This window comes from Candoia aspera, chromosome 2 (genome assembly GCF_035149785.1).
Source record: "Candoia aspera isolate rCanAsp1 chromosome 2, rCanAsp1.hap2, whole genome shotgun sequence".
NCBI lineage: Eukaryota > Metazoa > Chordata > Lepidosauria > Squamata > Boidae > Candoia > Candoia aspera.
The window spans coordinates 63,757,383-63,783,936 of NC_086154.1; the positions used below are offsets into that span (position 1 = coordinate 63,757,383).

Here is a 26,554-nt window from a genome sequence, read left to right on the forward strand (position 1 = left end):
TAGACAGTATTAGTTTGAACAAGAAGCGATTAAGGCATGAGTGATTGTGAGAAAGGTCTCCTGATCCAGGAAAGGGTGTAATTGGTACACTAGGCCCTCCTGGTTATGGCTGCAACTTGCTCATCAAAACTGCAAATCTAGGACTAAATAACACACAAGTTCCGCCTCAGAAAGAACTAAAGTTAGAAAATCCCTGGAAGCAGAGGGTCCTTGTATCTACTTGGTCTTGTTAATATTGAGCCTGAGCCTATTCCTCCCCATCCAGATTTTAACCGACTCCAGGCCCCAGGACAGACCCTCTACAGCATCATCTGCTTGGTTAGAGTTGAGAGATACAACTGGACATCATCCACATACTGATGGTTCCCAGCCCCGTGCTGTTGGATGACCTCACCCAATGGCTTTTTGTAGATGATAAAATAGGAATGAGAAAAGCATCAAGCCCTGCTGGCTTGACCTCTGCCCCACCTCCCAACACCAACTGGAATCATACCTGAAGAAAGGAAAACTATTATAGCTATCCTGACAAGCAGGAGCCACGCCGAGATGAGGAATAAGTCTCTAGTGTTTTATTACTGCTACAGTAGACAGAAAATCCTACCAAACTGAAGAAGCGTGAGAAAACCCATACAGATAAACCCCAAAAGCCAAGGTGGGTCTGTTCTGTGTCTCTTTGAATGACAGCTCAAATTCTTTCTACTACACATGCGTTTTCCCCCCTGGATAGGGGCCCCCTCCTGCTCACCATCAGTGCTCATGACAATAGCAGAGAGACCCCACTCCCAACTCTTGAGAAGGTCCAGAAGAGCACAGTGAACAATGGTATCATAAGCTGCTGAGAGATCAAGTGGAACCAGGAGAGTTTCATTGCCCATCATGGTCCTGCCAGAAGTCATCCAAAGGTGCAGTCAAAGCCACTTTAGTACAATACCTAGGCCTGAAATCCAACTGAAAAGGATCCAGATAATCTGCTTTTTCCAGGTCCATTTGGAGCTGCAACCCTACCACCTTCTCCACAACTCTGCCCAAAAGAGGGAGGTTGGAGGCCAGTCAAAAATTATCCAGCTCTCCTGGGTCCAGTTATGACTTCTTGAGGAGGGGACATACCACTGTCTCTTTTAAGGCAGTGGGATCATTCTCTCCCTCATGGATGAATTTACCACTCTTTGAACCCATCTACAAATCACCTCCCAGTCCTTAACCAACCAGGAAGGACATGGTTTTAACATAGGTGGCAGTGTTGACAGCTCTGAGAACACCGTCCAATTCTTTGAGACTCACAGGCTAATGGTTCTTCCAGATAATATCTTAAATAGGGCTGTTGGTTGGCAATCTGTTGACATAACAGCAGTGGAAAAACAGCCTTATTTTGCCACTTCTGTTGCTAGAGTGTGGGATAAATGGGCTCATACACTTATTCATTTGGACTTGTTCTCTGTCTTTCTCCAGCAGTACTTTAGATGTCTTTTCTGCTGCTATATTTCTGGAGTTCCTCAGAGAACCAAGGAGTTGCCCAGGATCAGCATTCAGAGAGACGCCATTCAGGTGTAGTTTTATCCAAGGCTGTTGTCACCCTCTTGTTCCAGGAGGTGATGACAGCTTCAGTCACATTGATCACCAGGGCCTCAGGAAATCCCAAGCACCCTCTGGAAACCAGTTAGATCTATCAGATGCCTGGAGTGGATTGATCAAATGGGCACATTTTTCCTGGAGCATCTGAAAGCTCCAAAACAATCAGAGAGTTATCTGACCATGGCAAGGGACAGATGTTAATGTCTCCCAATCTCATATCATATTGCAACTGCTCCAAGAGAAAAAAGGCAGATGTAATGTGTGACCACCTATGTGTTTTGGCCCCTCAGTATCAGCTCTACTAGGTAGACCAGAGCAGCAAAGAAAAAACTGCACAGGAACACTAGAATTATACTTTATTGAGGTACTTTATTGAAGTAGGCTGTAATGGAATCTTGCAAGTCTGACTGTGTTTTACCTCCCCTCCTACTCCAGTGAATTAAGGAGGGTTTGCCTGAACCACTTCCAAATATTATGTTGCATCCTAGGACTTAAAGAATATTGCCTAGGTAATGGTTCTTGCATATTTCTGTCAAGGTGATGTGGATCAGGTTCATGATTGTAATGGCTATCAACTCCCAAGCCACTTCCAATTCCTCACAAAGAGAAAGCAGGTTGAATTATCTCAAAACTATCAATCTAGGAACCTTCACCACCAACCTGACAATGATGTCGAGCAGCTCAGGCAGAGAAGCCACTGTGAAGGAGGGAGGTCAGCGCAGCATTAGACATCCCAATTATTCTCTAGAGCCCAGCTTCACAAAGGGGGCCTCTCAACTAATTCTCTGCAGAGCAATGCCTCTCAAAGAGATAAGGGCCTGAATAACAATAGCCACTCTTCTCCCCCTTTCTTGTGGTTGCAACTAATGCCACATCCAAAATTAGGATGGGCACAACTCTGAGAGAGTTACAGTAAGAACATGGATGAGGGGACCTTGTGGTGGTAAGCAGTAGCCAGAGACAAAAACTTCTGAGAATTTAGTGACCTGGTACCTAAAATAAGCAGAAGGGGCTAGAAGTGGAAAACAGTATGACACACCAAGTCCCCCTTCTCTAAGGGTGGTCTACTTCCTGATTAAGGTTGCTTCCTTAATTTAGTGCCATTTCCCAGCAAGAAATAATGAGGAATGGATCAGATTGTAAGCTCTTTCAGTTTAAGCAAATAAAAAGCTGCCAGGGAAAATATATTTCTGACTGTTTTGTAGATAAATCATATGAAATTAACTGTTATATCCTTTTCCACATCATTTTCCCAAACTGTTCTTCAAGCAAGTTGGTTTACTTGTTTTTCTTTTCTTGAGATTAATGGATTAATTAACATAACTAATTCATGAATGGAATTCCCATAAAATTGAAGATATTCACATTGTGTTCATTGTTCCCTCTTTATAAATTGATTATATTTATTATACCATTTGTGGTGATGGCCATTAAAGTGGGCTAAATTCATGGAAGACAAATCCATCAAGACTATTAGTCTTGAAGACTCAATGTTGCCTGCAGGTTGGGGCAGCTTGCCTCCAAATACCACCTTGTAGGGGAACAACTGCAGATGGGTACGTCTCTCCATCTCTTCTTTGTGAACAACTCAGAGGGAACTCTTTGGCCACTGTGAGGGATGTAATGCTCACCTAGAACTTTTGAAGGAAAATGAAGTTTTGAAACACTTTTTAAAACTGTGTTTAGGCCAAGTAGATTTTGATGCTCTTTGCGGTTTAGACAAAGACAATATGCTGGGAAAAATTAATTCCTGATGAAGCAGTTAACTTCCAAGTGAAGATGAACTCATTACTTTCAGTAGGATTCTATGTTCCATGGAACCCTAAGATTATATTAGACCTTGATGGGGTTCCATGAAAGACTAAGGCAAAAAAAAATTTGCTCAAACACAGGGGGCTTCCATGGCAATTTTCCTAAGGTACAGTGGAAACAGCGGCATTTGGTCTACAGAGAATGCCCATGGCCGCCATCTTGTGAATCAGAGGTACTGGGGAAAAAACCTCTGCAACCTGAGTATGTTTGAGAACCCCTGGTTAGACAATGAATTACAAATACACAGCTTGTCTTTAATTTTAGAATCTTGTAAAAGAAGATAAAACATGTTTGTCATAGCAGTGTCCTTGTTAGTGACCAGAACTACTGAAGCTTAAATTCATTACTTAATTGGATAATTCAGCAAAATGAAATGGCATATAAAAAGAAACATGGAAGAGTTCAGTGCCATAAAGAATTCTTTGGCCTGTGCTGGTTCTGCAGTGAATTATAGTTGACAAAATTTCCATGTATTTCTGTGCTACCCAAGTTGTTAACTTGAAAGGCAGACACTTCAGAACGTATGTATGAATGGTGAGAACTGGCTTTCTTAAGTAAGGGTTCTTAGCATGCAAATCTAGATACAATTTGCTTGGAGCCTATATCAGTGTGCATTTAATACCCAGAGTATATTTACGGAAAAGGAAATATTTGCCTATGCTGTTTTGTTGGCTTTGTAAGGCTGGAATAATTTAAACTGCATCTGTTTTATGTTTAGCTAGTCTGATGATTAAGCTTTTCCCCTTTAAGGCTGCAATGATTTTTTGCCGTTTCATCAGATTTTTCAGGTAATGTTGTATAATTCTCCTTGAGCTATTCCTTCTCCCAATTGTTTGAAGCCAAAACATCTGGGTTTTTTAGCATGGCAAGGTCAATTAAATATGAACTAGAGCTCCATTCCTCCCTTCATTCCATGTTACCTTTGAATTTGTATTCATATCTCCACTGCTGCACTTTTAATGCACTTTGCCTGCATAGAAATATTTCATATTGAAGCATTAGTCATTAAATGTGAATGTCACCTACATGAAATTGTGGGGAGTATGAACACCTGCAGATTCTTGACTGATGGCTTTTATGTGGCAGTGTAATTCAAAAATCGGCCCTTAAATACTGTGTGTGACTGGATTAAACGCTGAACATGTTATTTTGGCCAACTCTGTCAGTATAACAAAGTAACAAGAATTGTTTTTAAGTGTTTGTCCTTGAATAGGGATATCTCTGAGCCATTAGTGGCTAAAGTACTCACTACATCCATCTCAGTTCCTGCGTTTTGTGCTGTCCAGTTGATCATGTTCTTAAAGTCTCTAAAATGGTTAATAAAATAAAAAAATTGCCACTATGCAACTATCCAGATTCAAAGGGTGAAAAGTGATTCAGAGCGAACATTTCAAACATATATATTCCAGAACAACCCAGATAAAGATGCCGCTTCTTTAAGTAGTTATCAACTAGTGACACATGTGTACCCATGTGAGTTCTGAATCACCTTTGCCCCTTCAAATCTGGATTGCTGAACAGCCATCTTAAAGAGGTTCCCCTCCTGATAGAAATCTAGCACACGCTATATTCTATTTTTTAATTATTAAAGAACTGTGGCAATGGGACAAGACTTCTCCCTTGCTCATCTTGAGATATGAAGCCACCCCAAAAACATGGCAGACAAGAGGCAAACATAGCAAATTAATAGAATCTATGAATAAATAGAAACGTGCTTCAAGAGTTTTGCCTTCACACACATGAATCTGCCCTACCCAAAGATGGGACAGGCATTGCATATATGGAACTTTTGCCTTCATTTATCTTAACAGATTCCCCATCTGAAGGTGAGATTTTTTAAGGTAACCGGATACATATTTGGTCACCCAGAATGCAAACTTCAATCCCCAAATTCATTTTAACCCATAAGCCATCACAGCCACATCATCATCTAATCCCATGCAACCCTTCCTGAGTTTAACCAAATTTAGCACAGGTTCACTGGACAAATTAGAGCCATACAGTAGCTGCCTATGTATTTGGCAGTTACCCTAAACTGTAGTAATTCTTGCCTGACTCAGTCATTTTCTGTTTTCGCTTCTGGTTGAGCTATGGAAAGCATGCCCTTGCTATGAAAGTGGAAATAAAGTAGGTACCTCTTGGGAAACATAGGCTGTATACTTGTCTCCATTTTGTGGAAAGCAGGGTACCATAACATAAGAAAGTAAAACAGGAACTTACTCTAGTAGAAAATGTGTGCATGAAATGCATATTGCAAGTTGCTGCTCAAGTATTTGGTTATGAATTCTTTGCCGAGAATAAATCCAGTTGCTTGTCTGCTAGTGGAATAGTGTCTACTAGTAAAGTGGATGCACCCTGTGGCCCCCTATATCTTCCATTCCAGAAGCAAGGATTGGTGGGCATCTGGAAAAGACATGGGGATGGCTTAGGACAAAGGGGAGAATGAAAAAGCCTGTCACACAAGTGGCCATTTACTTATGCAACATGTATCTCTTACTTGATAATACAAATTAGTATCCTCAAAACATTGTCTCTTTCTAGTTAATTAGTATTTTCTTCTGTAGCTTCAGCTAACATGCAAGAGTTTCATCTTTAACCATTTTAGGAAAAATACCACTGGACTCTTCAAAACACCTTATTCAAATAATTGCTTTCTAAAGTTGTGGGTTCAACTTCCACATGAACAGAAGGATATTTTGTTGAGTAAAATAAATACATAGAATGATAAAATGGAAGGATCTCTCACCTGCTTCCTGTGGGTTAATACTTTAATTGTGATTCTGTTATATTAAAAATGTAACTGCTCTAAATAATATGTTAACAACTTTTTCCTCAACTTCCTGAGCAGCTGTTGTAGATCACTGAAAAAAATTGCAGAGTAGTCCAGTCACCTTTTATCTGTCTTCAGATGGACCACCAGAATTAAATGCTGGATAGGGATCTCATTTCAGCCATTTTTTTTACTAACCGTGGTAGATGGATCACATCAGCCTTTATGTTCTCTTTTGTGACATTGTTTCAATAACATGTGCTTCATTATGATTTGGATGGTTGAGGCTTTTCTACACATGCTGAATTATATTTTCATTAGAAATGAAATCTAGGCAAGGTAATCCACATATGCCTAGGCCAAAAGCAGTTTACCTACTTTTAAAATGTACATGTACAAAGTATATCAGCTTGCTTTGAAACTGATCATTCACTCCAGAGCCACATTTTGATCATGGATGATAAATTTATTGAAGTATAACAAAGCAAAACTATCATAACTCTCTTATTTAATATAATCTGCATTGTACTAATGCTGTCTTTAAAAAAAGGAATTATGTGAGTAAACCAGAAAAGGACAGAGAAAGACCCAATAGCTAGTTATCTGTGTGTAACTTAGTTTTTGGATTTTAGAGGTTTATTTTATTTTATTTTATTTTATTTTAATTATTATTCAAATTTAATTATCTCCCATCTCCCCCAAGAGAGGGGCTTACTATATAAGCTATCTTATAGATTTGAGAGAGAAGTAACTCTCCCAACCAACAAGCTTGTTTTTCCTAGAATACTCCTGAAATGAAGTTTGCTAAGCTAGCACTAATCAACTTCAACCTCTAAACACACCCTAGGCTGTACAGCTGGGGATTTTAAGGCATTCTTTGAAGGAGTTCTCCCTTCAGTCTAGTTAGGGGGACAGAGAGATGAGCAAATGAAAGGAAAGATGTTTTTGGTATTTTTGCCCAAAGCTAGAAACACAGAACTTAACAAAACTTGCAAAAAAATTATGAATCCAAAGGATTGGTTGTATAGTCATGCACACTTGCCCTTGAAGAACGCTTTACTGAGAAAAGTTTTTGAAATGCAGCTAAACATCAGATATTTATGTTTATCTGAAAATCAATGAAATCAGTCCAGTTTAGGAACCATTACATTTTGACTTCCTCCTTAAATGTTAAGTAAGCTCTCAACGAGAGCAAAACCTCACTTTTTAATAGGAATTGAGATAAGTGAAAGCCGGCCTGTCAGTGAGACTATTTTGTTAGAAAAAAGTAATACATTCTATTTCTGATGTTAAAGATCTAGTCTGTAAATCAGAAAGCTATGTGTTGGTTGGATCCAGGTTCTCAGTGCCCATATGCTAAAATGGTAAAAGAGTTGCCCAGTTTACATTGGGCAAGCCATTGTGCAAAAGAGCTTAACTATTGGACGTACCATGCAATTTAGAACAAATGATAGGATCTTGCCAATTCAGACTCCCTGACGTGGGGCCAATAGAGCAGGTGCAGTTGGAACAATTGTTACAGCAAAATATAGAGGTTTATTACATTGCTGCTGACCAAGCTTCGTGGCATCTCTTCTCTGTTTGCAGACTGTTGGCACCTAATCACTTACTGATCTAACTGAGGCGAGATACTTTTCTTTTTGAGAAACTGCTCCTTCCACTCCATGCAGCTCTCCCCATGCCCCAAGTGTGTGACTTGTGCCCTACGCAATGTGTGTTTGTCAAACCATGGAGGTGGGGAAGCATGGCAAGAACGCAACCCACACAGGAGGCCGAGGGGTCCTGTTGGAGCCTTTCATCCATCAGGTGGGCGGCCACAGCAGCATGATGCGCTACGATGACCACACTGTGTGCAAACCTCTCATAACCAGAGAACAGCGCTTTTATGAGTCTTTGCCTCCAGAAATGAAGGAATTCACACCTGAGTATAAAGGTGAGTATCCCAATACTTTGAAAAACACCCAAAGATAAAAACAACAGAATTTGGGGTATGTTGCATAAGATAGGCAGCTATAGAAATCTTTTAAATGAAGAAAAATAAAAAATGGATTTTTACTTTTTTTAATTTGATGTTTTAGAAATTATATTTAAAACTTCTTTTAAATTACTGGCTTTGGTTCATTAATCTACAGTCATAGATGGAAATCATTTAAAGGAATTAAGAGTTTTACAATGCATGTACTTGTTTCATTGAATTTTTTCTCTGGTAGAAAACTAAAATAAGCATAAAAATTAGTATTAACAAGCTTTTTTGATTATAGTTATTCTAGCATGTTATGGCAAAAGTATCCAGTAAACATCCATAATTAATTGAAGTAGTTTGCCAAATGTTTCTGTTCTGCTATCAAATAAAATAAATAATTACTCATTTTTTTCTGAAAATTCATCTAATAAAAACTTTTATAATGGATAGAGTGTGCCTACCTGTTCAAAATGAAACATATATCAGTTCTGATTAATATGCATTATAGCTGTATTAAACAACATGCCTCCATTTATATCAGGAAGTGATGATTAATTAGATCTTTCTGACTAGTAATAATGAATGATTTAACTGAGTCATTCTAGTTAAAATCATGACTCAAATCTGTCCAAAGTATTGAAAGTGTGGCCTGAGTTTGTGGGTGGGATACACATAAAATCTGACCATAAATTTTGAGATAATGCATTATCATAAAAAATTGCCATATTCTATTCTCTGAACCAAGCGGAACATTGCAGGGACCAGAAAAGCTGCTAATCCAATTTATTCAAATTCTTTCTGGAAAAATCAGTTCTGGCAAATTCAAAACTGAACAAAAATGGAACTCCATCTCTGGGTATATTACTTACTTACAAATATAGATGAGACTTTACAGCTACAAATTTGAAAGCCTGGAAAAGAATGAGTGAAAAGACACATGCTCACACACACACACACACCAATCTTCAGATCTCTCTCTATAATACATCAGATTTTTTAAAATATTCACCATATTACAGCAAATGAGGAGGGTGAATGGGTCAGAATTTCATGTAGCTTTTCCTATTAAAGCTATTGGGAAAATATTTAACAAGGTAAAGCCTGAATTGTTGCTGATCTAGGAAAACATGTAACCAGATTTGGTTACTGCTGAAATGGTGTATCTCCAATGAGAAACCTGGAGTCATTCCACATTAATATTAAGCTTGGTGTGCAAGTTGTGAGTGTGCCAACAAATGGACAGGAATGACTTATGGAAGGCATTATCTGGGCAGAAACTCTGTAATTAATAACTGGAGCTGAATCTATACTAGATACACTGAAATATTTATTGTACCTTCATAGAACAGACTCCAAAGTACGTTTATTTGCTGTTATGGTGTATCATTACTATATAAATTGCTATCCTATATTTTCCCCTAGTACCTGAAAAAGGCACTTATGCCACTCTGGAATTTGAAAACTAGTCCTTTAAATATATACTGTCAGCCTCATTATGTTTACCTCTGTAACAAAGTTTTAGCTGTACAAATTTATTGTTGCATTAGGTGGATCAGAGATGGCTAGTGTTTATTGTAGGCAGTGTTTCTCTGGGTGGGAAAGCTGGATATAAGTTGGATGATGATGACATGTGCCTGTTACCCCACAAATTGATTCCTTCACAAGTAATCAAGTTTGATAATCAGATTGGTACCATCTGGCAGAAGGGATTTCACTGTTGTAGAATATATGCTGGGCTATAGACTTTTATCTATTACTTATCTGTTGCCTGCCAAATCAAAAGGAATTTTTAAAGTGTGGAATTTCTCTCTTTTTTGCATATAAATTCCTTTTTTCCATTGGCCAGTTTTTCCCACAAAAACTGGCAATATTTTTTTAGCTTGAAGAGATACCAACATTTGGTATCTCTTCAAGCTAAAAAAAATGGCCAGTTTTCTAACAATTTTTTAAACAATTGGTATCTCTTCAAGCTAAACTGTCCCATTCATGGTACAACAAATGCTTTTTACAAGGGTAGGCAGACTTTAGGGTTGATTTGACTAATTTGATTTGATCCAATTTGACTAATTGGAGCCCAGTGCAAAAGATACATGTTTAACAAGAAAGAATTCTGCAATTTAGTTGGCAGAACTTAATGGAGAAAATGGTTATTTCACCCCAAAATTGACTGCCTATTATCCCAGACTTTCATATCAGCAGTATAATCTTGGGCAGGATCCCCAAATTCTTCAGCTCATCGACCCCTTCATGAAGTTTCAGGCTGTTCATCGACATTTATTGTATGAAAATAATTTAATATTTTAACTAATAGCACGATGATGATGATGATCATCATCATATAAGACAGGTCCAGCCACCTATTGACCCCCAGCCATTTACTGACCCCCTTTTGACCCCCAACCATTTATCAACCTCTTGGATAGTCCCATTGACCCTTGAGGGTAAGTATTGATCACTTTGGGGAACCCTGATCTAGGGGAACAAGTAAGACATTTACTGTGATAATTAAACTATTGGGAATTAGAAACATTTAGTGATTTTCTGCAACTCATTCAGAGATCTACCATTATTTTTTCAGTCCACAACTGCTTTACATAACCCATTGAAAAGAGCAAATACCTACATATTTATAGGAAATAGTTTTTTATTTTCTATGAATAGGTTGTGGTATGACATACCCAAGTTGGAGAAGTTGCAGATTTGCTTCTTGCCCTCTCTTCTTTTTCTTCTTGGTAGTACAGCTAATAAGTTTATGAACCTTATTTTCATTTTCTCTCTAATCTGCTCCTTGGGAAAACCATTGAATTGTTAGTTTTATTATTTTTAATCTACTTATTTAAAAATGTAATGTGAGGAATGCTTCATATGTCTCATTTCTGGCAGGTGTAGTGTCTGTCTGTTTTGAGGGCGACAGTGATGGCTATATTAACCTGGTAGCATATCCATATGTGGAGAGTGAAGCCTTGGAGCAAGATGATACAGCAGAGAGGGACCAGCCACGTCGCAAACACTCTCGCAGGAGCCTCAACAAACCAGGCAGTGGTAGTGAGCACAAAGAGGAGAAAGCAGGGCTCACTTCTGAGACCTTGGAAAGGTACTGGGTTGTGTTTTTTGGGTGTGTGTGTTGCTTCTAATGAGTTATTAAGAAATTCCTTTTCTTAAGCTTCCTCTTGATTTTCTTTTAAGAATTGATGATCCATGATAAGAGATTGGCAGTGGTTTTCTGGCAGGTACCTCCAAAGGCCTTAATACTTACACAAAAAGAATATAATGTTTGGCCAGTACGTTCATGGTATAGCATGCTCCCTGTCTTCTACAGAATTATATATATTAAAAAAGAATTAAGCTTAGCAACCCAAGTGTTATTCTTTGCTGTAACAATTCTTGTCAATAAGAGGGCATGCTGCGGACCCCATCTGTGAGAGAATTTCATCGGGCGGGATCCAGGAGGCGGGCCTTCTCTGCAGTAGCTCCCGCCCTGTGGAACATGCTGCCCCTGGAGGTGAAATTGGCCCCATCGCTCCTGGCCTTTCGGCGGAGTCTGAAGACCTGGCTCTGCCGCCTCGCTTGGGGCGGAGAGGGGAATAGATCTACATGGGGATGGCTGCTATAGACCGCTCCTCCCACTCTTGGACTGTTTTAGGTTCTTCATCACCTGGATTCTTTATTTTTACCTTTATTTATATTACTTACTATTGTATTTTATTCTGAGTATTTTATGGTTGTTGTTTTTAATTGATTGTTGTAAACCGCCCAGAGTCCCCCGATGGGAGGAGATGGGCGGGGACAAATTAGATAGATAGATAGATAGATAGATAGATAGATAGATAGATAGATAGATAGATAGATAGATGATAGATAGATAGATAGATAGATAGATAGATAGATAGATGTAGAGCTTTTTAATGTCACATTATGTTGTGCCCACAGCAACCAGGACACAAGGAGCCTCAGGAGCTTCCATTCGGATGTTCCATTTCAGATGCTGGATGGGAATAGTAGTGTGAGTTCCGAAAAGATCAGCTTTAATCCATGGAGTTTGCGTTGCCACAAGCAACAACTGAGCCGCATGCGCTCGGAGTCTAAGGAACGAAAGCTCTACAGTATCCTCCAAATGGCAAAATCTACCATAATATGGTGCTTAGAACATGATCACCTTTATGCAATACCTGTGTGGATTCTAATAAGTGTGTCTGCCTTTGTTCTTCATACTGTGGGTATTGACTATAATGGTGCAACAGTTCCCCATGACATTCAGTTTTCATCTGGCCATTTCCTGTACTCTGTCATGAATACTCAAATACTACTTCTGAGAGGGAAAGTTGGCTCTTACTTTCAGCATGGGGAATTGTTCTTTTCTGCTAATAATTTCAAATTAGAATCCTCTTTTTCCTGAAGAGTCATCTCTTTCTGAAGATGAAATTCTTCCTCTCTCTTGGTGGTGAGTTGGAACATACAGTACGTGGTTCCTTCTTTCAGTTCTTTTGTCTGTCTGAACGTATGCTTGGTGATAGAATGTCCTCTAGAAAGCAAGAGAGAAGTCTTAGTATTTCAGTAGAAACCAAGAGAGCTTCAAGAGATGAATTCTCCTTGACCAGCATCTCAGAATTTCTTTTGTTGGAGAATGTAGTGCATCATTTCAAATTTCCCTGTGTGCTTGACTTGAAAATGGGGACCAGACAACATGGGGACGATGCATCTGAGGAGAAGGCTGCTCGGCAGATGAAGAAATGTGCACAGAGCACTTCAGCCACACTGGGAGTCCGAGTTTGTGGAATGCAGGTACTGTATGAACTGCCAGCAAAATGTATCTGGTGATCTCTTCCTGTGTATGGAGCTTTCGATATAATTTGCCAACTGCTGCAGAAACCTGAGACTCTCCTCCTTCCCCACTTTGGAAAATGGTCCAACCAGAATAGATTTGGGGGGCAGGATGTGTGTGGGTAGGAGAGGATTAAAAAATGGTTGTATTAACAGAATGCATGTCACACTGTTTCTCCCTAAACCAAGCACATATTTCTAGTCCATATAGAGTTATTTAAAAGCATATTAGCAGATATTGCAAAAGGCTTCAAGCTCTGTTTTCATCCCCGTTCAGCATTTCAGCCCTCTGTGAGGTAAAGGGCCAAACCTAAAGAAGGAACGTTTGAAACCACTGAAAAGTGTTCAGATCTCAGTTGAGGAAAAGAATGACAAATCCTATGTGAGTTATCAAGGAATATATCCATAGGACATGATATGATTTATTTCTAGATAAATACAGAATTGTATTTTTAAGTGGGGTAGAGGGGTTGTAGAATAATGCATTGTTTAACAGCAGAGATCTGTAGTATGAGCTTCCTTAGCTAAATGAGTTCAGTCCTCTTGAATTCTGAGTAGCATAGGCACCCCAGCTGATAGAGTTTATTCCCCATAAAAGTCATGGGGCTTTCTGGAATGACAGATATGGACTGAGATTACTCTGACTCATAAGAGAATCTTTGTACACTGGATAGTAGGGCTGGACAACAGGAAATGGCATTCTGTTTCCTCTCTTAGGATGGAAGGATATAACATGGAACTACCCTCCTTTTCCAAGTCAGTTCATTCAAAACACAGGGAATGTGGTTTAGCCAGGGCACAACCTCATACTGATCTCTGGTTTAGAGTATTTGGGACATGCTTTTTTTAAGCTAGGTATTTTTCATGCCTTGCATGCTGGTGCCCTCTGCTGGATGGTGACCACGTAGGAAATAACTTTGTTGTAAAACTTTTTATTGATTTTACTGTCAGCCATATTCTGGATTTCCAAGCTGATATGAATGGCCTAACTTTAAAAGAAACTGTTCCTTCTGTGACTTTTGTTAGGGGTATTGGCCATTGTGGGATGTTTTACTTGGGAATGAGAATGCCCCGGGCAGTTACAGTTAGGAAGGCATTTAGCTATCCAGTCAGCAGTTTTCTCCTTATGCTTTTAAAAAATTCTAGCAGGATTTTTAGGGGGTTGTTCTGTACCGGTTTCATAGTACTGATTTCAGGAAAGAGATTGAAGAGGTTTTGGTCCTATATGGAAACAGTAAAGCTTGTACCCATATCTAATAACTGTTAGCATTATGTAGAGGAGACAGAGCAAACTGCCTGGAAATACTGTTCAGTTGTATTGTGTTTGATTTAGCTGTGTTTGAATCCTGTCCTTAGTGCTCTGGGCTTTTTGGGCTACGTAGCCTAATGGAGAGGAATGCCCTTAGTAATTATTTAAATTGGCAGAGCAAGGCACTTCCTTTTTTCCTTCTTGGTATAAACTGTATTTTGAAGGATTGATCTGGTGCTTCTGTTCCTTTTTGCCAGTCCTTATGAATGCTGCTATCTCACAGTAGAAGCATTTTCTTGACAGGCTATAGAAAAGAATAATGGATCAGTACCACTTTGTTTTCTTACAGTCCTGAAATGTGACTGTGCTTCTAAAGTAATGCATGCTTTCTCCTTGTGTTGTAGGTATATCAGCTGAATACTGGGCATTATTTGTGCAGGAACAAATATTATGGCAGAGGTCTTTCCACTGAGGGTTTTCGCAGTGCCCTTTACCAGTACCTGCACAATGGCATAGAACTACGAAAGGACCTTTTTGATCCCATCCTCAGCAAATTGCAAAGTCTAAAGGCTGTATTGGAGAGGCAGGCCTCTTACAGGTTCTATTCCAGCTCCTTGCTCATTATTTATGATGGGAAGGATACCCGTTCTGAGACATACATGGAACGCAGAGCAGAGATGCGCCTAAAACAAGTGGACCTCTCCCTCACAGACAACCTACAAGATGTCAGCAGCACAGAATCTCTCTCCTTCCAGCCCAAGGTGGATGTACGTATGATTGACTTCGCACACAGCACATTCAAAGGCTTTCGGGATGACCCCACTGTACATGATGGCCCTGATATGGGATATGTGTTTGGACTAGAGAGCCTTATCAACATAATAGGACAGATGAGGGATGAGAATCAGTAGCCTTGGGCTGGACTCTTTAATTTTCTTTCCCAAGGATAGGAATAGACAGGACCACTATTGGTACAGAGAAAGTGGACTCTTCTGCTTTGAAAATACAGTGTTGTTTCAATGTATTTGACAAAGGACTTGATATCCTGGATGATCCTGGCAAAATGGTTCTCGGTTTTCACTATCCAGCCTGAACTCTTTGTGGGGGAAATCAATTCATGGGCCCCAGCATTTGGCATTTTGTCTGGGGCTTGGTGTTGTGTATAGCCCTTGTGTATAGCCCTATGTCTTTCAAAAATGTGGAAACTGATCCCCACCCCCACCCCGGGAAAGAACAGATGTTGGGATTCCAATATTCCACTTCCTTGTCAAATTTCCAGTGAGGCACAATGGTTTGAACTTCTTTTGTTCAAAATGGGCATTCATATTCAAGCTTTTGGGGCTGATCAATGCACATGATTTACACATGCCCTACACTGTCATTTTTGCCCCTGAGCAGATGTGAAATACTCTTCTAGAGGGAACAGATAATACTTCATTTATTTTCTCCAACCTGGTCATTACCAGATCATCCCAACTGGGGAAATAAATGACCAAAGGGAAACCAGTGCAATGCTTTAATAATTTTGCTTTGCATCATTTTGATGAAGCTTCCATACCTCCCCAATCTCCTGAAGTTAACTGAAATGATTGATTCCAGGAATACCTAATCAGATGTCCACAACAGTGTCTTGATGTCTGTCTTCATGGGACACTTAAGGTGGCTAAAGATACTTAAAATACTTTCTGGGATTAATGATGTTTTATCAGGCATGAATTCTTTCCTCTGGTAAACACAGTAGTCTCTTCTCCAGCCTCAGTCACACCCAGACCCTGTGATGCTGAATGGTCATTTCCTTTTCCTTCCTTTCCTAACAGCCTTCCTGCCAAAATGGTACTCTTCCATGCAGCTTCCATCCACAGTAGTGAAGCACTCGACAGGCAGTTGATGAGAAGTTGGTGTTTTTGCTTTGAGAACTTACTCCCATTGTGGATGGAAGAACCTGTCTGGCTTTGAATGATGGCCTTCTGGTAAAGAGTACTACCACCTGTGCTTATCTTCACCTCAGGGAGCTGGTGTTTGCTGGCATTGTTCCTACAAGTAGTAAATAGTTGAATGCAACTAAACCACATTTTGCCCCACATATGTCTGTGGGCTTCTGTTGCATGGGGTGACATGTCAATAATTTGTAAAATTAATCTTGACAATATTCTGAATGGAGAGTCATAATCAATTTGCAGCTCTTGAAAGCAAAGACAGCACCAAGAAGTGTTGTATGAACCATAGAGAGTGGTTGCTCTGGTTAAGGCTAGGCCTAGCAGAGATAAATGCACTACTAGACCTCTTGGAAATGCACTTTGTGGGATTTGCTACAATGGGGAACTGATGTCATGTCATTAATATTGAGGACAGCTGTCTTAAGACTCTACTGTGGATGTTCTTAAGAAGGGCTAGTGTTTGACCTAAAACTCTCACGTCGAATCTGTGCCTCCCTTTGGGTGTCTATGGCCTTTATAGATTTACTTGCAAGCATTTTTGGGATTTTTTTCATCAAGGAACTTCTGGTTGAACTTTTTTTAGTGCCAGTAAGGATCTGCAGAAGCAAACCTTGCTGATGCCATTTTGAAAGGCAGGTGAGAGTGCCACCTTGGTGTATTGACCAGTGCTAATCTTAGATCTTGCTTTTTTTTCACAAGGCAAAGACTTTTACACTAGGAAGAAAATGATGCACTTCTTCCAGCAGTACTCTTGATTCCTGGATCTTTAAAAAAGTATTCTGTGAGTTACTTTTTGACATTTTGAGATTGTGGCATCATAATATCTGTGTTGTCCCATTTTAGTTAAACAGCCCTTTTCAGAATGTCTGTGAAAATTTGAACAGTGGAAGGAAATTTTAGCCCCTCAGCTGTATCAACAAAAGTCGATCTAGAAAGCCACTCTACAAAGCTTACTTCCTGTTGTAGTGATTGCCTCATTTTAAAACTAATATATATAAAGTACTTTTGGACCATTCAGATTTTTACACTGCAAGTTCTAGAGCTTGTAAATAGCTTTTTTTTTCCTTTCCTGTTTCCAGGTTTTCATAAGGCTAGTAATTCTGTTTGCTCAATACAAAAGTAAAAAGTAGTAAAGATACGTTTTTGTCGGTATTTTAGCATTGTGGTTTGCTTTCAGACAGTGTAACTGCAGAGCACAGTTTTGTTCTACAGCAATAAGCTTTCCAAATTCAAATCTTTAATTTCAAGTTAAGCAAAAGGACAATTATGATTGTTTTTTGGTGAGTACCTTGTATGTTTGAAGAATTTATCTTTTACTGTTAAAGCAACCAAGCTCAGAAATTACAGATGGAATTAGTTTGTCAGCTTGGGTCTTTATTAGACACATGCCCTTAATTTGCCTCTTGCAGAGCTTATGTATGCGTGTGTACATATGCTTCTGGACAGTTTATCAGCACTAGAGTAACGGGAGAGTACTGGCAAAACCGTGTAAGGAAAGATTTATAGGAGTTATTAGGAAAGATTGTCAGAACAGGTAGATTCAAATAGACTTCATACAAATCAGTTTTAAGACGACCCTTTTTGGCATTTGGCAAACTCATCTTCTGCAGTCTGGCATTTTCTATGAATTGAAATCAAGTCTGTAGAGTAAAAGGGCCTTCCAAAAGGCACCAAGAGATACACAAACAAATCCAAAGGTAGAAAATTGAGTATTTGCCTTCAGCAACTTTCCTCCACATGCCTTGAGGGATGTGGCGGTTAGTTCAAAAGCGCACCTTTCAAATGAAAGGGATATACTAGGTCTATTGCAGCACCTTCTGGGGCTTAAGTTGTTAAATGGTTTATGGAAATCTGCTAAGTAACTGCTAAGTAGATGTTCCCAGTTGCTGCTGTTTTTCATAACAACTGTGGAACTTTGTCCAAGAAAGAATATGTCCCAAGACAAGTAGACCAGAGACGTTTGAATGGACATCCTTGGTCCCCTTCTTCCTTAAAACAAGTGGAATTCAATCTACACAAAACAAATTTAACTTGTCCTATGTCTTTTCTACAGTATTAGTTCATCTTCTGTTTTCTTAGTGTTAATAGGATAATGTAATCAGTAAGGCAGAACCCAATATCTGTTGTTGCAGCCGATCTTATTTTTACCGCAGAGGTCATTGGCCATATTGATGGTAATCTGCCACTTCTCTGTAGGTTCTACCTCATGACTGAAGACAGAATAATACAAAATAATAATCAGGCTTTTCATGCTATTTAGATGTGTTGTCACTGAACTGGAAAGCTCTATTGCAGTGTTGTGTAGATACCTAGGACAATTTGCAGAAATAAAAACAAAACTCTCAGTGTGACATTCAGTTGGCTTTAAACTTGATGTAAAGCAGCTTGTTCCTTTCTTCCTGTAGTTAAGACTGGGATGTTGATTCTTCTCTTGTATTTTCTAACTCATTAGAAAACAGGAGTCTAATCAATCCGATATTAAAATGCACACAGGATCCATGTGAGAGTTTGAACATACTTGGTAAAGGGGATGCTGACCAGGAAAGCTGTATTCAGCAAAGCCATTTTGCATGCATTGTATACATTCAAGTCCTCTTTTGAGGACTCATGTAAATAAGAGTTTTCAGTCTGTTCCTTCTGGAACAGCAGAGCCTGTTTATTGCCCTTTACAGTTTGCTGATACTTATGTCCAATGGTGATGACCCTTATGGCAGGATTTTGCACGCACTGTGTAGTTGCCTTCATGTAGACGATGAATCCGCTTTTCAGCCTTCCGGAATACATAGCCAGCTCTCTCTCTAGCAATACATAGGCACTGTTAGCATTGGTGTATGAACAATATAAAGGGTTCTCTTATCTTACTAGTAAAGGCCAAATGAGAGTTCACCACTCCATTTATTTTATATGGATGGCAGCTGCTGCCATGGAAGTGTCTCTTCCTTTCCTCAGCTAAGGTTAGTACTCACTGTGCTTTTTAACCAATTTCTGATCTTGCCCTGTTAGTTACATAGTGCTCTTTCAGGTGGAACAGGTGCCTTTACTGGCGCCTTTTGTAGCCTGGAACTGCTGCATGATCTTTCTGAAAGATTTGTTCAAATATTTTCCCTTGAGTAATGGAGAGTTGCACTTTGGATAATCTTCGCTCTGTGATTCCAAAGAAGACCTCTGTCATGGGGAATATATTGCATTAGAATTCAACACGCTTACTGTATCTGTTTTTGCACCTTAAGGAAATTGAAGGAAGAAAACCTTTCCAGGTTTCTGCTAAAAGCTGGTGGAGACTGAATGTTAGTTTCAGTTCTGGACCCTTATCCTTTCAGCAGCTGTGTTTCCATGTGCATCCTGTTCTTTCACAGAAGACCAACTTATAAATTGAATCAGAGTCCAGTTGCCTACCTGCTGCTCACAGGTTGAATTTGCTGGTGTGCTTTAAGAGGCCAAAAAGAAGTTCCCACTGGGAAAAAGTTCCCGCTGGGGAAAGGCATTTTAGCTAGCTAAGATCTGGTTTGGGAACTACACCAGCAGCTTGCTGCGAGCCCGTGGAGAGCACAATATGTTCTGCGGCTATTGGGATATACATGGAGGTGCAGCCTGTGGGGATGTGTTGTTCTGCACCAGTGCAAGGGACCCTGCTTTATTGCTTGCTGGAAAAGGGTCTCAATAGACAGTTTACCTTTTAAGCTTAAAAAGAGAGGCAAGTTTTGTTGCTTTCAGGCTTTTTTTTTTTTAACTTTCTGGTTGAGGGGAGGGGGAGAAAGGCTCTAGGCTTATGTATTTTGCTTGTTTTACATTAAGTCTGGAAAGAGTCATTCATCAGGTTCCGGCTTTGGTTGTATTTGTACTATTACTGCATGCTTATCTCAGGAGCAAACTGTTGTTTTTATACTTTGAAAAGGGTGGGTGCAGAATGGTCTCTATGAGAACTCTTTGAAAGGGAAGAAATGCTACATACTGGGAGAGCAAGGAGCAGAATTGCACCACAGGGGAGTGGTTTCCATCTGTCCCTTTTGACTTGTTGGGAGGGATGCCGCATCGTATTACAAACTTCTAGTATATTTTCCATAGTCTATTTCAGTGCTTTTGGGCATGAGAAATAACAGTATCTTACTCCATTCACTGCACCTTTAGCTCTCCTGTTGTGTATAAAGTTGTATGTGTACATAAATAAACTGTGGACATTTATTGAAGGGCATTTGTCCTTGTATTGCTGTTTCCATGTTACCAAATGTAATAAACTTAACAACTTACGTTAAAATGAGCTTATTGCTCAGCTGGGCCGAGAAAGTGGATTGAAAAAGGATTGGAATTGCTGCCTGGGAGCTGCCTGAGATGACACACCATAAGAAATCGGAGGCAGCACTTTCTATGGTTCAAAACATACTTTTCTTTTGTACTTTCTGACAGAGTTATTTCTAGACTCTAGCAATAGTTCTTTGTAACAAAAACTGTTGAAAGAGTGCTCATTACACATACTTCCTTAGAGAACATTGTTTGTTTATCAAATTTTATCACCGCCCATCTCCCTCCCAAGGAGGGACTCAGAGCAGTTAAGTTAGAAATGGTTCTTCTTCTCAGCTACTTACTAAAAATGTTCAGCTCAAAGTCTAATTATCAGAATAAAGTTATTTGAATGGATTCTAGAACAATTTCAAAACAAAACATTAAGTTCAATTTTGGTTTTAAACATAAAAATCTGGAAACAAGCTTTAACTACCGTTCATTTATTAAACAGTTCTTACTATGATTGTGAGAGAGCCAGTTTGGTGTAGTGGTTAAGGCATCAGGCTAGAAACTGGGAGACCCTGAGTTCTAATCCTGTCTTGGGTACAAAGCCAGGTGGGTGACCCTGGGCCAGTCACTCTCCCTCAGCCCTAGGAAGGAGGCAATGGCAAGCCACTTCTGAAATCATGCCAAGAAAACTGCAGGGATTACTCTAGGCAGTCGCTGAGAATTGGACAAGATTGAATGCCAGGAAAAAAAAACTGGGTGCATAGCATTTTGGATTCAAAAACGAAAAGGTGTGGGCGTATCTGCCTGCACCTTAAAAAATCTGCCTCTTCCTCTGGTCTCACAGGTAGCTGCCTGATCCTCCAGGAAGTATATATTTGAATTAAGAAAGCACCAATAGGATGCAACAAGTACTTTGGAGCTGATGTTAAGTGCGTTGTCTCTATCTCCTTGTATGGCTCCTGTGTGAGCCCAGAAAAAGCACCAACTCTTTAAGGGAATGCTGACGGGTGCAGGATGAGCCCCCATGCCCACTGCAAAGGACCTTTTTGGCTTTGGATCTGAAGCATTGCACATTCCCGTTTCTGACCTCAAACTTTTCAGTGCTGTAGCCCCTCAAAGAGTTTTTATTTTTTTAAAAGAAAAATTTTACAGAATAAAAACATTTAAAGGAAAAAAAAAATAAAAGTAGTGAGAAAAGAAAGAAATGAAAGAGAAAGGAGAGAAATAGAAAAAGGAAAAAAATTCAGACAAAATACAAAGAAATGACTTCTTTACTGCAGTTATAAATGCATTCGAATTTTATCCTCTCTAAGGATACATCATAGCTCCTTTCCATAATCTCCCCTTTCTAATAGTCAAACCCATAAATCATAAATCTTTTCCATTTTCAGCAAAACGTCCATAAAGGCTTTCCAGTCACTAACAAATGTAGTTACTGTCTTTTTGCTAATTAAATCAATTTTGCAATCTCTGCAAATTGTGTCCCCTTCACCAACCATTCCTCCATTGTAGGTATTTCAGTTTTTTCCATCTTTGTGTATATAGTAATCTTGCAGCAGTTACCATGTACAAAAACAATCATCCATAAGTCTTTTCTTGTCTGTCCATTAGTCCCAGCAAGAAAAGCTCTGGATTCAGTTGAATATTGGTCTTTAAAATTCTTTGTATTATTTTATGTATTTGAACCTAGAATTTTCTGGCTTTTTTACAAGTCCACCAGGCATGCTAAAACGATCCTTCATTTTTTCCACATTTCCAACATAGATTTGGAGTAATGTACCAATGGTACCTCATTTTATAAAAATTCTCTTTCAGGTTATAATGTAAATTTCAGTCCTTTCAGTCACATATTTTGCCATTGTTCCATCAATATATTATGTCCAAAGTTCTTAGCCCATTTTATCATACATTCTTTCACTTGTTCTTCTTCAGCTTTAAATTTCAACAATCAAATGCAGCCACTTTTAACAGATTTGACATATTCAGATAACTTCTTTCCCATTTTTCCTCTTCAAACATTTTTTGTAATATCTCTGGAGTAACCCCCTTTTCTGTTAGTTGCTCTAAAGATTCTCTCCTTCCCTCACCAAGCTTTGCAGCTTTTCTGGTGGTTTCCATTCTTTAAACTGTAATCCCAAAGTTAAAGTGAGTCAAGTAAAAGGCAGTCTTCTGCTCCTCCCCCCCCTTGCCTTTTCTATATCCTTAAGGCTTTAGTCCAACCTGTCTCTCTATAGTTTTAATCACACAGTCTGTATTACAGTTAACTCCTTATTTTGTAAAATCCACCAATTGTCTTTTCCCTTTGATGTCAAACAATCAACATTCCCACAAAGGTCTGGTCTATTTGTCTAATTAGCTCCAAATAACATCAGAAGCACCTTCGCCAAAATATTAATCTTTCAAATTTATATAGTCCCCTTTGTCTGTTTATAACTTTCTTAAGTCAAAATCTTGTTAAGGTATCTGGGGTGCAGGTGGGTGATCCCTCAGTTTCTCCCTTATCCAGAAAGACTCCACTGGCCAGAAACTGTTGCTGGCCACCATTCACAACCATAGCACTGTCTATGCTCCATCGGAGACATCTAGTCCGCCATAAACCTCACCTGAAAGCCCCCCCTCAAAAGAGTTTTCAAATTATATGGGAAGAAAGCTTAGTACAGTCTTTCTAAATGATACTGTTCAGAAATGAATATATTTGATACATTTATCCAGTATATTGAAATACTTTGGGGGAAATGCAAAGAACATACGTTTTGGATACAGTTCAAGAAACCCTAAATTGAAATATGTGTAATGCAAGAAAGAAAAGCTTGTTTAAAATATGGGACGGTCAGGGCAATTCAAATTTCCAGGGGCAGGCACTGTGGCAGAGCAGTCACACTGTCCCATCAGATGACACTATATTAAGGGTGGGACGTGGAGCATGCCCACTCTGTCAGTTCGTAACAGAAAGAAACAATCAGAAAGGTCAACCTTAAAATGGCCAGTCCATATGCCTTAAAATGGCCAGTCTGTATGCCATAAAAGCTGTATAGGTCAAAAATAGCACTTTAAATTGTACCTTGATAACCAGTGCAGCTCATGTAGCAGAAGTATTACATGGGCATACTGAGGTGCACCCATAACTGCCCACACTGCTGTATTCTGGACCAGTGGCAACTTCCAAATGGTCTTCAAGGACAGCCCCACACAGAGCACATTGTAGTAATCCACACATGAGGTGACAAAGATATGAGTGATTATGAAAAGAGACTCCTGGTCCAGGAAAGGGAATAATTGGTGGGCCTAGGCCCTCTACCCACAGCTGCCACTTTGACCAGGAGCTGTGAGTCCAGGAGGACTCCCAAATTGTGCACCATTTCTGTCTGGAGCAATGTTCAAGTTGGAAAATCCATGGAATTTGGAGATCCAGAAACACAGCCATTCTGTCGTGTCAAGATTAAGTTTAGCCTGTTTCTCCCCATCCAGATCCCAACAGCCTTCGGGCACTGGAACAAGTCTTCGACAGCATCACTTGGTTAGTGTGGGGATGAGCTGTATGAGGCTTGAGTGAAAAGTGATACTTCTAATGTTACAAGTTGCCAACAGATGGCAGTACTGATGCACTACAAGCTCCGATGGAATCCCTAAAATTGAAATTCTTTGCTGAATGCAGGTGGTTAATATTGATGACATAAATCCTGCCCATTGCTGGGCCTAAAAGGTATAAAGATAGTGAACCAGGAAGAGCAGATACATATGATTAAGGGTGAAATAGGTAACTTGTGACATGACAGGAGTGAATAAACTGATTAAGGACAATTGGCAGACATTCAAAGGGAAGTTGCTATCAAGTTTGGCATTGCACAGTAATATGTGTGTCACATTATTGATGTTCTTCAATATCTAAAAGTTTGAGCAAGGTGGGTCCCTCTCATGTTGACAGCAGAGATGAAACCTTCAAGAGATGAAATTGCCAGAGATTGTTGTCATGCTATGAGAATCAAGGTGAGGAATTTCTTTACAGCATTGTGACAGCTGACAAAATGTAGATTCATTACTATGATGCCAAAATGAAGCATAATTCCATTCAATATCATCACAAAGACTCACCTGCAGGAAAACAATTCAAAACCCAGGAATACTCATGGTTACAGTTTTGTGACACAGATTGTATTATACACATGGATTTTCTCGAACCTGGCACCACTGTGAACACAGAGCACCACATCACCACACTGCAACACTCAAAACTCTGAAACAAGTAGAGTTTGGAAGCACAAGGAAATTTTGATGCAATATGACAACACTATGCCCTACAACTTATGAGCCATCTGAGAGGCAAAAGTTAAATCTTACTGTCTCACCTCATCTACAGTATTGTCCAATCTTGGCATCATGCAACTTCCACATTTTCTCCAAGTTGAAGAAATACCTTCATGGCATCTGTTTGACTCAAATGAGAGACCTGGTACATGGGTTGAACACGGGGCCGGAAGATGGAATTAATTTCAAGCATCACTCTGCTTTCCCCAAGAGCAGCCCATGTTGAGATTTCCACCATAACTTCCCCTGCCTGTCATAAGCAAGATGTTACTGTCTGCCTTCTCACCACCATCAGTCCTTCTCCCCCAACTTCAGTCATCCTTCTCCCAGGATTCTGACACCATTTAATAACTAGACCAACTTCCGAGCAGACACCAATATCACAGCCAACTATAAACAATACTTCCATTTGCTTGCTTGCTTGCTTGCTGATTTATTGATTTATTTAAAACATTTGTATAGTAACCCATCCTAAACCAAATTCTGGGTGGCTTACAATCAAGAATAAACATATATATACAATAAAAACTAAAAACAATAAAACCAGTAACCAAAAAAGAAAAACCTGACACCACAGCCACACTCCACTGATGAAATGCACATATTCTGTCCCCACTTTGATCTCACCCTATTCTAGCGCTTGGAGGGAAAAGCCAGGTGTTAAGTGCTCTCCTGACGGTTAAAAGGGTGAGGGCCTGTCGGATCTCGGGGAGGAGGGAATTCCATAGGGCAGGGGCTGCAATGGAAAAGGCACACTTCCAAGGACCCACAAGATGGCACAAACACCCACAAGATGTTTAAGGGAAGGGACCTGGAGTACCTACCCTATCTGCTCTGGTGGGGTGGGTGGATACCTTCAGGGAGAGTTGGTCCTGCTTATGCCTTGTGCACTCCACAGCTGCAGGGCTGCTGTAATTAACAAAGGGTTATCTGATTAATAACAACAGCAACAATGGGAATTCAAGTCATACTTGCTAATGCTGTCCAACAATGGTGATTCAACTGTTCTAAAGAAAGATCTGTTTAGACGTTTGTTATTCACCCAGAAGACATGAGACACAAAAAAGATCACACTTATCTTCTGGGAAAGTGCTTTAATTGGATGATGATGCAAATACATCACCTTGAAACAAGCCAGGGTATTGGATCTGTACTGCATAACTCTAGATGGCCATAGATGGCAGCAATGGGTTAATTTTCTCAATTTCTTTGTTACCATCTAAGGGTCATCTGGATTTTGGCAGCAATAGCAGAAACCACTAGAAAGCATGGGTTCTTTGCAATTAATTATGATTCTTTCTGGATTCCTAAGAAGTGATGACTGTAAGAAAGACAAACCAAAGAAAAATAGGGGGAATTCCTAAGAGTTGTGTCCATTAAAGGTTTAATGGAACAAATGTAATGAAATGTTTGGTGATATATGAAGTTGTGAAGGAAAAATGAAAAGGATGCAGTTCCTTTCATTACTTTTGGTGGAACAGTTTGGCAGAAAGCTGCCTGGTGGGAGAGGATTGCTGGAAAACAGGAGAGACTTGGGATGATTTATAACTAAACTGATCTGGACTGTGGCTACAAAAACAGACCAAAAAAAAAAAAAACCCAGAGAAGATGGATAGTGAGGAATTTGTGGATTCCAGAGTGGAGAAAGAATTGAGAGAGAGATGGGGGCGGGGGAGCTCCGTCCCTGAATCAGGGATGTCCACTGAGGTGGGGGATGGTGTACAAAAGGTCAAGATGGCAGTTGCAGCCATGCAACCGAGGCCCCACGCTTTTTGTGCTTGCACAGATACACCAGGGGAGGGGGCTGCACAGTTGCAACCACCATCTTGACGCTTTGACTTCACCCCACAGATGCCTCTGCTCTACATGAATGTCATTCACATAAATTCTTTTTT

At 39.7% G+C, this 26,554-nt stretch overlaps 1 protein-coding gene across 1 annotated transcript in view; it reads left to right on the plus strand.

The window, feature by feature from the left end:
* The window catches only part of IP6K1 (inositol hexakisphosphate kinase 1), a 29,201-nt gene extending 8,890 nt beyond the window's left edge, over nt 1-20,311 (plus strand). Inside the window, exons 2-6 of the mRNA XM_063292022.1 lie at nt 7,742-8,087; nt 11,001-11,211; nt 12,048-12,220; nt 12,724-12,899; nt 14,592-20,311. Coding sequence (XP_063148092.1) covers nt 7,865-8,087; nt 11,001-11,211; nt 12,048-12,220; nt 12,724-12,899; nt 14,592-15,098 — 1,290 coding nt within the window. The 5' untranslated portion in view covers nt 7,742-7,864 and the 3' untranslated portion in view covers nt 15,099-20,311. The remainder of the gene's footprint in view (nt 1-7,741; nt 8,088-11,000; nt 11,212-12,047; nt 12,221-12,723; nt 12,900-14,591) is intronic.
* The last annotated feature ends 6,243 nt before the right edge of the window (nt 20,312-26,554 follow it).